At 38.6% G+C, this 13,689-nt stretch overlaps 2 protein-coding genes across 2 annotated transcripts; both read right to left on the reverse strand.

Annotated features, from left to right (window-relative positions):
* Positions 1-1,341: 1,341 nt before the first annotated feature.
* Positions 1,342-2,065, reverse strand: LOC107938125 (probable nucleoredoxin 2). The gene is made up of 3 exons (XM_041115895.1): positions 2,054-2,065; positions 1,836-1,971; positions 1,342-1,748 (listed from the first exon to the last, which is right to left on the reverse strand). The coding sequence occupies exons 1-3, from the start codon at positions 2,063-2,065 to the stop codon at positions 1,342-1,344; spliced, it is 555 nt and encodes a 184-aa protein (XP_040971829.1).
* A 10,414-nt stretch (positions 2,066-12,479) lies between these two features.
* On the reverse strand, positions 12,480-13,560 carry LOC107938144 (E3 ubiquitin-protein ligase ATL23). The gene has a single exon (XM_016871220.2). The coding sequence runs from the start codon at positions 13,146-13,148 to the stop codon at positions 12,654-12,656; it is 495 nt and encodes a 164-aa protein (XP_016726709.1). The 5' UTR covers positions 13,149-13,560; the 3' UTR covers positions 12,480-12,653.
* Positions 13,561-13,689: the final 129 nt, after the last annotated feature.

The following is a 13,689-nucleotide window of genomic DNA, read 5'->3' on the forward strand; positions in this document are numbered from 1 at the left end:
AGGTTTTTATTTTAATTAATGCTTGAAATTGGGTTTGAATTTTGATTAGATAAACGCATTTGACTCTGCATTCAACGGAGTCCCCAGGAGTGGAGCGGTGTCAAAGGAGTCAATAGGAAACATTCCAGCCATCATAATCACAGAAGAAAACGTATGGGATTCATCCAGGAACCCAATCTCTTGTTCCATATGCCTTCAGGTTTATCAATTTTTTACGTTTCTACTCTCTCCTTCATTTCTATATACTCCAAATAGCTTCCTTTGATCATGCTTTCTTATTTCTTGTTTATCGTTTCAAATTTCCAGGACTTCATGCATGGGGAAATAGTTCATAGCTTGCCACAATGTCACCATATGTTTCATATATCGTGCATTGAAAAGTGGCTAGTTGGGCATAAATCTTGCCCTCTGTGCAGGAGAAATGTTTGACGGACAATTAAATTCTGCCTTTGTAGAAGGTCTAGACGCATTTTTCTCGTCAACAACGTATATATTCACGGAGTACAAGCTCGACTAAACGAGATATAATATTAATACCAAACCTTGCGGACATAAACATTAACACTAGCTTCTAATTGAAATGTAATTTATTTATTTATTTTGTATGTACTAGGGAAATCCCTATTTTTTCCGGCTCGTGTTTTCCCTTTTTATATAGTTTACAAATAGAGGAAGCATGCATGCATTATAAACTTCGAACCACTTGCTTGGTTTGGGTTCCCAATCTCATCAACCAAGTCATCCGTAACTAATTTCCACGTTAATAAGGGAGACTCTGTCAATGTTGATTCAAACGACACTGGAAAGCGCTAACCAGCAGCCAGTGCAAACCCATGTGGAAAATTCCATGTAAAAGGAGCCTCCGCCACAAAGTTGACAAAAAAGAATATTTCAAACGACATTGGAAACTACCAACCAGCAGCCAGTGCCATGAGGAAAACATGGTGCTTACTAGACTTAGACATTGTCATAGCCAAAGGATATATATCCAAAACCTAGGAATATTTCAAAAGCTTGAAGCTAAAATGTAACTTAAGTTGCTGCAGTTGGATGGCAATCAGTTTGACTGAAGAAGGAAGGGGAAAAACAACATAAACATCACCTTAATAGAATGCTATACACACTTTCTTGTTACTGTCAAATGTCATATTCATGGCTTCAGCTACCTACAATAATATTCCAAGTCCAAACCCACGTAGGCGTAGCATTTATAAACCATCAATGAAGGCAAAAGCAGATGAAAAAACAGGAAGTCTTATCATCCTGATCAAACTAAGATTAATCAAAGCTACCTCAAATAGAAACATATAGCGGTAAGCCCCAGCTGATGATCACTTGCTTTCAAATGAGCCTGCAAGGGCAGGCTCCACAGCTCTCATGCACCTGGGGTGCACCTCGTACCCGCATTCCAGACATTTTGTAGGCCCAGCTAGACCCCTGCTCATTACAATCACAGCATATAAAGGGCCCTCCTCCAGTGCCTTCAGATACCAAACTAAGCTCATGGCGATGATCCGCATGGTACTCGGATTTTGGTAAATACTTAGCTGCCTCCTCCATTTCTTTCTCTAGCAACTCCATTTTGGCATCTGCGAAAGGGCATGCGTTTTCCTTGTAAAGATTTAAAAGATTTCTAGCTTTCTTGGTTACAGTTTTGCCATCATGCCCTATAATTATCAAACAAGGAAAGGCTTGCACATCAAAGTATTTTGCAAGACTTTTAATAGTGGGGTCTTCAAAGGGTAGCGCTAGCCATTGCATGGTACCAAAGCAGGAGTCAAATGAACATTGATCACGATCATTTCACACAAAAACTACTTCAAAATCCTCACTACCTTTTTCTTCCAAAGTAATTTGCTTTATTTCCTGGTAGATGGATATCAGCTTGGAAGTGAACTTAGAACATAGAAAGCACCATTGAGCTGCGAAGTAGAGTCCAACTGTCTTACAGATAAAGGAATCAACTAGCACCTGCAAATGAAATAACAAGAATAGAGTAACAGACTCGTTAAATAAATGAATATAAATTAAAAAATACTTCATTTTAGAATACCATATGCTTCATGATTAAAAAAAATTGGTTTGGGTTTCTGTTGAGTATCATTTTCTCTCTTTCTTTTTCTTAGAGTCCATTCTTCATGTTTATAAGTTGCAGTTTCTGATGCGATGTGCTAGAGACAACTAAGTGTTAAGCATGGTGACACATTACCCCCTAGAGGTGACACGTGTGTCCTGAGTGATACTTCCTGAAAAACTAAGTTGGTGAGCTGAATGCAGGAGAATAAGGAGAGGGCAAGCTATACAGTGGCAAGTTGAGTGGTGAGCTAAGACGGATGTGGCAAGCAGAGCTGGGTTGTGAGCTGAATAGGCCGTGGCTAATTAGGCGATCCCTTAAGAGAGGAGGTGTAAAGTGAAGAGGGTCAGGTCAGACATGGATCTCCAGTTGAATAGTGGCGTGCCCTGTAACAATTTGTCCCCCACCTTATTGAAGAAGAATTATAAAATGACTATTCTGAGACAAGGCTTACACGAATGAAGCATGTGATTGAGGCTTACTACGTAGGTTTTGGTGTAAAAATTGTTGCATACGTTTTTCCGTACGATAATGAGGTACAGTTGTAAAAAGATGATTGGGGCTTATTTCTTAAGGAAATGAACCGTTCTGGAAAAAATTTCTTCCTTAAATAACTTCTACTTAGCCTCTCTTACACTTATCTTTCAAATGAGCAGCCAGCGAGAAGGAACTCGTTGTTTATAGGTAAAAGCCCTCGAATTTTCTACTGTTGTTTCGATTGTTTTAAGTGTGATTGTTTATCATGGTTAGAGTCAAAATAGGTTTGGGTGGAAGGAGCGGTGGCCATACTGGTCGTGGTAACCAGGCTCATAGGTCTGGATTTGTGGATGAGGATGGTAACTGTCAGGAGCGTCGTGAGGCCTGCGTACCTGTGGAAGCAAACGCCTACTTGTGCTCGACAAAGCAGGATGAGATGGTTTGTCATCTCACCGTTCGGGGTATTTAGTTGCTAAACTTCGCCTTTGATTTTTCGATTGTCCAGGGCACAAGGAGATTGAGTGACACGGAGGGAGGTTTCCTCTTGTCCTTGCACGTATTGGAGGCAGAATTCCACCTTCCTCTTTACCTTTTCTTTTGTATTGTTCTTCAAGAGTATAGGATCACCCCGGGACAATTGGTTGGTTTCTCGTAGTTGATTCTGGTTGCCTACTTTGTTGATTGCTGCCTTCGGGGTTAACCTTTGTTGTTATCCATCTTTCAGCATATTTACCAGTTAAAAGCTTTTACGCGAGGGAGCTCCCTAGGGTTGGTCTATTTCACCCATTGAGAAGGGTGTGAATCCATCATTTGCAATTGGTCATCGAAGCTTTGTCTCAACCGTTATAAATACATACGGGTAAGGAAGAGGTTCGAGAATGACTACCTCGAATTACACTATTATTTATATCACTTTTTACACATAACTTTAGCTTGTTTAATAGTTAAATCAAATCATCTTACTATATAATTATGTTTTCTTGCTTGAATTAATGATTTATGTTTTTTAGTAATTTTTATTACATATTAGATGTTGTTCCAATAGGGTCGGAAGCGTGTAAATTATTGTACTAAAAAATCACACAAAGTTCAATTCCCAGGGAAGAGAGGTGGATCACATGGATCTCTTAAATACCAAGTCTTTCCTTAGACAGAATATCCCTTCTATAGTAATTTTATAGCACAATTAAATACTACTATTATACCCTCAAATATTAAAAGAAAAATAGGACAAGAAAGAACACAAGAGTTTTAACGAGGTTCGGTAAATTATACCTACGTCCTCGGGCACTAACACCAGATGATAACTTTACTATCTCCAAAGTATTACAAACAAATAGAATTCCTTAAGAATTCTCAAATGGGAGAAGAGAGAAAACAAAGAGAGAAAGATTGGTTGGGATGAATTGAAATGAGAAATGAGAAGGCCTATTTATAGTTGAGGTTTAAGGACCAAACAATAAATAGCCCATTATCTCAAGGACCAAAAAAAATTATCCCTTGCCACTTTTCCAAAGTTGGTGGTTGTCATTATTGATTGTCTCCCATTAATGTTAATGGCAACCATTATTAATTGTCTTCCATTAATGTTAACAATCTCCACCTTGAAGATTTGATTAGGATAATCACATCTTCACACACTTCCTTCAACTCCACAAATTTGATAAAGCTGTCTTTTGTAGTGCCTACAAATGCGCTCTCGAGCGCCATACACCTGAAGGTGCTCAAATTCTCAGGATGTTAATCAAGTTCAAACAATGATTAAACTTGATTGTTGTTACCACCTTGGTCATCATATCTGCGGGATTATCTGCTGTCGGAATCTTCTGAAGTAGAATTTTTCCTTTTTCAAAGACTTCCCGCACAAAGTGATATCTTACGTCGATATGCTTGGTTCTTGAATGATAGACTTGATTTTTCACTAAATGAATAGCGCTCTGACTGTCACAATATAAACTTATGTGACTTTGAACAACTCCTAAGTCTTTCAACAATCCATTAAGCCAAATAGCCTCCTTAACAGCTTCTGTAACTGCCATATATTCTGCCTCTGTAGTAGACACAGCTACTGTAGACTGTAAGGTAGACTTCCAACTCACTGGGGCTTTCGCAAGAGTAAACAGATACCCCGTAGTTGAACGACGTTTATCTAAATCACCAGCAAAGTCGGAATCAACATATCCAACTACAAACTGACCAAGTGCTTCATCCTGTTCAAAAATTAAACCAACATCTACGGTTTTTCGAAGATACCGTAGAATCCATTTCACAGCTTGCCAATGTCCTTTTCCAGGATCATGCATATACCTGCTCACAACTCCAACAGCTTGTGAAATGTCAGGCCTCGTACACACCATCGCATACATCAAACTCCCAACTGCATTAGCATATGGGACTTTCGCCATATATTCTCTTTCATCTTCAGTCTTCGGAGATAATTGAGCACTAAGTTTCAAATGAGAAGCAAGTGGGATACTTACATGTTTTGTGTTTTCATTTACACCAAAATATTGTAATACCTTTTTCAGATATTGCTTCTGATTTAAATAGAGCTTGCCTCTCGGTCTATCTCTACTTATCTCCATGCCGAGAATCTTCTTGGCCTCACCTAGATCTTTCATCTCGAACTCTTGATTCAACTGAGCCTTCAGCTTATCTATCTCTTTTTGGCTCTTCGAAGCAATTAACATATCATCAACATACAAGAGTAGATAAATGAAAGATCCGTCATGCAGCTTCTGCAAATACACACAATTGTCATATTTGATTCTTGTGTACTTCTGCCTTCTCATAAAGCTATCAAATCGCTTGTACCACTGCCTCGGGGATTGCTTCAATCCATATAGCGATTTGTTCAGCTTACAAACCCAATTTCTACCACCAGCATCTGTGTATCCTTCGGGCTGAGTCATATAGATCTCCTCTTCTAACTCACCATGCAAGAAAGCCGTCTTAACATCAAGTTGAGCTAGCTCCAAATTCAACTGTGCTACCAAGGCCAACAAAATTCTAATGGAGGAATGCTTCACAACAGGGGAAAATACATCATTGTAGTCAATTCCCTCCTTCTGAGCGTAGCCTTTAGCTACCAATCTTGCCTTGTAGCGAATATCCTTCTTGCTAGGAGATCCATCTTTCTTTGCGAATACCCACTTGCATCCGATTGCCCTTTTACCTTTCGGTAATTGCGCCAACTCCTAAGTATTGTTCTTCCGGAGAGACTGCATTTCTTCATCCATGGCGCTTTTCCATTTATCACTTTCAAAGCTTTGCATTGCTTCTTGATAAGTGATAGGAATATCATCAACAACGGGAAGGGCGTAGGCCACCATATCAGTAAATTGAGCAGGTTTACGAATTTCTCTCCGTGGCCTTGCAACTGCAACTGGTTCTGGTGTACTTAGTGGTTCTTGGGCCAGAACCTCTTCAACCTCTAATTCCTCCATTGTGACTGGAGAATTAGACTTATTAACTGGGCAAATCCCCATCTGCTTAAACTCCACCTGTTTTGGAGTACACTCCACCTGCTGTGGAGTATTGCTCGTCTGAATATCTTTATCTGCTACCTTTTTCAATGTGGCAGATTCATCAAAGGTAACATCTCTGCTACAGATCATTTTCTTTGTGCTTAAACACCAAAGACGAAATCCCTTCACTCCAGAAGTGATTCCCATAAAGAGAGCTTTCTTTGCCCTCGGATCTAACTTTGACTCCTTCACATGGTAATATGCAGTGGATCCAAACACATGTAAGGAATCATAATCTGTAGCCGGTTTTCCAGACCATACCTCCATAGGAGTTTTTCTTTCTAATGCAGATGATGGCAAACGATTAACAAGATGACTAGCGTATGTCACAGCCTCAACCCAAAATTGCTTGCCCAACCCAGCATTGGACAACATACATCGAACTTTCTCCAGCAATGTTCGATTCATACGCTCTGCCAATCCATTCTGCTGTGGTGTATCCCTAACTGTGAAGTGTCGAACAATACCATACTCTTGGCACACATCGAAGAACGGATCACTTTTATATTCCCCTCCATTGTCCGTCCTAAGCCGCTTGATTTTCTTGCCAGTCTGGTTTTCGATCATAGTTTTCCATTTAAGAAAAACTCTAAGCACTTCATCCTTAGTTCTCATGGTATACACCCAAACTCTTCTGGAAAAGTCATCAACAAAAGTAACAAAGTAGTGTTTTCCTCCCAATGAAGGTGTCTTGGAAGGCCCCCACACATCTGAGTGAACATATTCCAAAATACCTTTTGTATTAAGGATAGCAGTACCGAATTTCACTCTCTTTTGCTTTCCCAGAACACAATGCTCGCAAAATTTTAATTTGCAAGCCTTTGCACCTTTCAACAATCCTTGCTTTGCCAGAATTTGCAAGGATTTTTCGCTGGCATGTCCCAACTTCATATGCCACAACTGCATTGAGACCAATTCTTTGTTACCGGAAGCTGTAGCGACTGCTCCAATAACTGTACTACCTTGGTAGTAATACAAGTTATTTTTCCTGATGCCCTTCAATATCACAAGTGCGCCAGATGTCATTTTCAAAATCCCATCTCTCATAGTAACAACTGAACCATTGGATTCCAAGGCTCCCAATGAGATGAGATTTTTCTTCAAACTGGGCACGTACCGAACATCAGTCAGAACTCTGGTTGATCCATCTTGATTCTTTAATTGGATTGAACCTATCCCAACAGTTTTACAGGCATTGTCATTGCCCATATAAACAACTTCTCCATTTAGTTCTACTAAATCAGAGAACCACTCCCGGTTAGGGGACATATGATAGGTACAACCCGAATCCAATATCCACTCATCTGAATGGAACGACGATGATGATGCAACCAGTGATAGTTCAGAGTCACTAGTATCATGCTTAGCAACACAAGCATCTACAGCAGCTTTTCCCTTATTCTTCAGCTTTGGACAATTTTTCTTCCAGTGGCCTTTCTCATGACAAAAAGCACATTCATCTTTCCCGAGTTTGGACTTTGACTTTGATCTCCCCTTTTGAGTTTTCTTCCGAGTGTATGAACGACCTCGGACTACTAAAGCTTCTGTATCTCTGATTGAGTTTTTCTGTTTGTCCTTCTTTCTCTGTTCATAACTGTATAAGGCCGCACAGACTTCGCTCAGAGATATATCACTCCTGCCATGAAGTAGAGTAGTTTTTAGGAACTCAAACTCCTCAGGAAGTGACCCCAACAGCATCAAAGCCAAATCTTCATCTTTGAATGTCTCATCCATATTCAGCAAATCAGTGACTAACTGATTAAATTTGGTGATGTGATCATTCATTGTGGTACTTGGGACGTATATGAAGTGAAACAGTCTTTTCTTCAAGTGGAGCTTATTTTGACTGTTTTTCTTCAAAAATTTTTCTTCAAGTGCCACCCACAACTTATTTGCAGAAGTCTCCTTTGAAAAAGCATACCTCTGCTCTCGAGAAAGGCATGATCGAATTGTGCCACATGCCAACCGATTGATCGCCTTCCAATCTTTCTCCTGTACATCATCTGGTTTCTCTTCATCAATGGCAATGTCTAGACCCTGCTGAAAAAGGGCATCTAGAACCTCACTTTGCCACATACCAAAATGGCCCGTGCCATCAAAGATCTCCACGGCCAATCTTGCATTTGCAATTGTCGGTCTTGTCCACATGGACGATGTTGAAGCTCCTACACCGACCATTTTCTCCATAATCTTTCAATATACCTAAGGAAATCTTTTCTGATGTGGAAGATCAGTTCAAACTGCAACCACAGAGCATACTACGATTAACCTTCGGCTCTTGATTCCACTTGTTGTTCCAATAGGGTCGGAAGCGTGTAAATTATTGTACTAAAAAATCACACAAAGTTCAATTCCCAGGGAAGAGAGGTGGATCACATGGATCTCTTAAATACCAAGTCTTTCCTTAGACAGAATATCCCTTCTATAGTAATTTAATAGCACAATTAAATACTACTATTATACCCTCAAATATTAAAAGAAAAATAGGACAAGAAAGAACACAAGAGTTTTAACGAGGTTCGGTAAATTATACCTACGTCCTCGGGCACTAACACCAGATGATAACTTTACTATCTCCAAAGTATTACAAACAAATAGAATTCCTTAAGAATTCTCAAATGGGAGAAGAGAGAAAACTAAGAGAGAAAGATTGGTTGGGATGAATTGAAATGAGAAATGAGAAGGCCTATTTATAGTTGAGGTTTAAGGACCAAACAATAAATAGCCCATTATCTCAAGGACCAAAAAAAATTATCCCTTGCCACTTTTCCAAAGTTGGTGGTTGTCATTATTGATTGTCTCCCATTAATGTTAATGGCAACCATTATTAATTGTCTTTCATTAATGTTAACATTAGATATCTAAATAAGGTGATAGGGTTATGTAGGTTAAATTGGGAGCTAAAAATGTACATACTGGCTGAAACTGATGCCCAGGTTACTACATCAAAACACCGATGTCGCAACACCAAAGAAAGAAGCAAAAAGAAGTATTAGAACAAAATTGCCTATTGTGTCGCGACACCGACCTATGTTGCAACATGTGAGGTGGATGTTGCAACAAGGCTTCTGTGCGTTGAAATAGTAGATCTAAAGAAGAACTAGAGCGAAGCATTATCGAGCTACCAAGCAGAGATGATAAAGAATCTTCAAGATTATTTACCGAAGTTGAAATTAAACATCTTGTTGCATGCCCAGGTTATTGTCGGGCCTTCCGATGTTCAATGCGTAGACTTCGATGCTCCAAGTCACCTTACTGATGCCAAGTTAGGTTTCAACATTTTTTCCCCTTTTGGAGCGGAATGAAAGGAGTTTGCAGAAGATTGGAAAAAGTCAGAGAGACTTTTCCTATCTGATGAACTTGCTGAGGCATGCATTGTTAGCACTGAAAAGGCAGTTGAGGGTGGGGACAACGAAGAAGAAGACATTGATGCTGACATGGATGGTGCAGACCAAAACAACTAGCTTTATATATGTTGACTTGTATTTGATGTGTTTTGGTTTGTAATTTGAATGGAATTTTGTTAGATTGATAGAGCTCTAATTTTGAATCACTCATTGTGGGTTTATTTTATTTTCTGTCAATCTATTATTTGCATAACGTTGAACTATTGTGATTGAATTTAATTTGACAAAGATACACATATAATAGGAATTTTGAAGAATTCAGATATGTTAACTAATCGAACATTATCAAGAGTTGAGTGCTTGTGCTTAACAGCGTCAAGATCTATATAATTATGCGAGCTATATTGTCACGACTATGCTTGTTTGTCGATCTGCACAGCGAAAATGTGCGAGCAGTATTGGTTGTTACATTTGAAGGTTGCGATCTGTGCAACGAAAATGTATGTGCAGATTGTAGTACGAGAATAGCGGAGAATATCTTTGGTTGAAAGTCGAGAATGACAAGGATTCGTCTATCCGAAACACATGTATGATGGTCTAGGGTTAATTGCTATAAATATCACAAACTGAGTCGATTTTCAAAATTTTTATTTTCCGCTATGCAAGAAAATCGTTTTCAAATCGGATTTTTTTCCAACAGAAGATGATGATCATTTGGAGCCCAGTTCACTTAGCGGAGAGCTAGAAGAAGGGAGTAAAAAGGGCGAAAGAGAGGTAGGAGAACTTAGGAATATGTAAAGGAGGAGGTCGTGAGAGTTTAGGTATCGAGTAGAATATTTAAGGAGGAAAAATATCATTTGCTCTTCGTGTGCTAAGGTATATATAAGGGGAGGTCCTCTTGTCAAATTTTGTCATGTCTGTTATATGTCAATTATCATCGAGTATAGTATTGCATTGAGATTTCCTTTGTTGAGGCAGTACGAATAGTTCTCATGGACAAGCCAGTGGCCAAAAATGGGTAATGTGAGGAACATAGGTGATCACTACCCATGATACTAGACGGTTGGCCGTCCAAGGGTGTCTTTTAGGTTGCTTTTTGTACTGTCACATGTCTAAACAATGGTAGGGGTATAACAACTTTAATATTCACCAAGCTGCCTAGGCTAAAATAGTTCGACCGTAAAAAGAGCATAATGCATATAATTCATCAATTTAGCTCGAACGTTATACGTTCGCAAGAAGCCCATGGCGGGACACCCCTGGCTACAATGTTCATTTCCCTAAATGAGAGGCTAAGTTTTGAAAAGAGATTGGGCTATGAGTGTGGCCTTTAACATCATATGCCCAATATAAACATGTTTTCATTCTAAGCCACGTTAAGTATGAAAGTTTATACGTTATTTTGTACAAAAAGTATGTGAAAGCATCCGGTCCATAAATAATGTTGAAATCAATCATTCATTTCCAGTTCATACAATGACAAAAGTTTATGTAAAAAAATTGACAAGTAAACTAAACATGTCAATGTATTTGTATGGCTCTCTACTCATTCTAAATCATCCTACAAGTCTCATGAAATATGATATGAACCCTTCTTTCTATTCTACCATATCAAACAAAATGCACACGAGTATTGGAATTTTTATTTCCAAATCTCACCTAATAACATGATATATATCCAACAAGCTTTATTAGGAAACTCGTACTTTTTAATTAATTGATTGATGCTAGCACCTTCTTATTTAACTTTCAGGGCAAAACAATCCATGACTTAATAACTACTTTTGGTTTAATAATATTAAATATGCACCACAAAAATGTAAACTACTACAATCTTACCAAATTTACTGCTGAAACCGTGGGATGTTGCCAAATTATATGATTTAGATTTTATATTGGTATCTGATAACTACGAGTAAAACAACGAAGTACTGAAGACTAAAATTACATGGGGTCTTTCATTATTGAGAAATTTTCGTAAAAATCATTTCGTAATTGGCTAAATTATTAATCATGAGTCACCGATTAATTGAATTTTTTCAATTCGGTCCGAAACTTTAATTTTAACTAAAGTCGTTCTAAATTTCAAAGCCTGTCGTTTAATTATTAGCAAGTAAACTTAAAAAATGTAAATTAAATTATAAACAATATATAATCTTAAATTTCATTTTACTTTTTAATCAATGACTTAATAACTGCTTTAATTTAATAACAATATTTTATAAGTTCCAAAAATGCAAACTACTACAATCTTACAAAACTTACTGCTGGAATGCTGGCCAAGATAATACCATACAAGTAAAGGCAGAGTCGTGGCAGTCGGGTCAAGTGGCAATTAAATTTGCCTAATTAATTCAGATAATTTATTCAAGTAATCAAGTTGAGTTGCTGCATTTGTTCATTTAATTAGAAAAAAGAAGAAAAAGAAAAGAAACACAAAACCCAAAAACTGTGGGCTTAAATGGGGTATCTAAAAAGAGACAGTAAGAAAAGTGCTAGTATTTAGCAGTCGGCGAGCTGCCCTGGCCCTGCCATTGCAATACTCGATGTATCACCAACCTGCCACCAGTCATTCTTCATGCACAATACACTGGGGGGTTGGGACCCATTTGGAATTTAATATATATTCCATATGACAATTCTGAATCAGTAAAAGCGATTTGTTCCCTTGTGTGGCATAGCCACTGCCCCGTATAGTGTGCTAAATGCTTCCCTTGGCTTGCAAGTTTTAGAATGAGTGATTGAACCAACTTAGAACTTGACAAAGAATTATAACAAAAAGGTATCTAAATCAAATGGTTCCTTTAGCTATAGTTTTTGACGCAAATGGTAGGAGTAGTTGCTGCTGATAAGGCACCAACGCCAGTTCATGTGTCTACTTTTTTTATTATTCTGTCAAAAGTTTCTTGCTTTTCCCTTGAATCATCTCACCTTCTTTTCAACTTTTCCAAAAAAAAACAGACCCCAAATATGAAAAGCAAGTTCTTCATCAAGTACGGACGATTCTGTCTACATTAATATCAATCTGAATTAATTTAACTAACAAAATATGAATAAAGAGAGAAAAGAAAATCCATACATACATGAAACTGAAATTTAACTTGATCAACATTTTTCGTCAACTTTTCCTAGGAAAACTTCATTTCATACAAACACCAACAACACTGAATTTTATACTCCTAAAAACTAGACCCTTTTTTCTAATTTTTTAAAGGAAAATTCAAAGCTTTAGCAAGGGTTATCATCACCAGGTGGATCGAACAACTTAGGCTCAAGCTTGGCCCTACAAACAGGACAGACCGAGTTCTTTGAAAGCCAAGTATCAGCACATTGTAAATGAAAGCCGTGATTACAACCGGGAACCATTCTAGCCGATTGCTCTGCCTCTATCTCATCGAGACAAACCGCACACTCAGTCCCCAACACAAGATCCTTCCCGGTAACTTTGGGCAGCTTCTCAAGCTCCGAAACGGACAACCCTTTCTCACCAGCCTGCTTAACCGATAACGACCCTGAATTATCAGCCCGGTGATTCGTGGCGTACCATAAAAGACAGATATAAACAATGAAAACAGCACTCATGCCAGCGCATGGGAGAAAAAGGGCTAATAAAACAGAAACCAGCATTGGGTGCTGGTTGCCGCCGGTGGCCGTGGAGTTTATGGCGGGTGGTGGAGAAGGAGAGAGGAGAGGAGGAGGGGTATAGTGCGCGCCATGGCGCATAATAGTCAGCTGGTTTTGTGGGGGGAAGTGTTGAGTTTCCTAGCCAGGGAAGGCAAAGGGAAGGGGTTTGGAGTGAGAGATATAGAGGGTGGTAACGGCTATATTGGGAAGGGAAATAAATGGAATTTTTAGCGTTTTAGTTATAGAGAAGAGAGATGACGCGTATCGTGGCAGACAAGCAAGCAAAAGGCATCAAAACGGCACTGACGATTTTTCGGTTAATGCTTTTATTTGTACTTTTCCTTTGAGTTTTTTGTGCACGGTGAGGGGTGAGAAATGTGATCCTATACCATTATTAGTTAAAAGTTGAGCTAAGAAAAAAATTAAAGAGGAGTGGATAGTGGAGTATGGGCAGTTACTGAGAATTGTGTTAAAACGAAGAGAGAAAAATGATTGGTAGAGAGATTTGGTTTGGCCCATTAAACTCAATCATACACACATAAATATATAAATAATATTTGCTAGTGCTAATGTATAATGTTGCTTTAGATTTGTCGAGTGTGGGAGGGACCCTTCATTGAATTGGGGTCTCCTGCCACCT

Source organism: Gossypium hirsutum, chromosome A06 (genome assembly GCF_007990345.1).
Source record: "Gossypium hirsutum isolate 1008001.06 chromosome A06, Gossypium_hirsutum_v2.1, whole genome shotgun sequence".
NCBI lineage: Eukaryota > Viridiplantae > Streptophyta > Magnoliopsida > Malvales > Malvaceae > Gossypium > Gossypium hirsutum.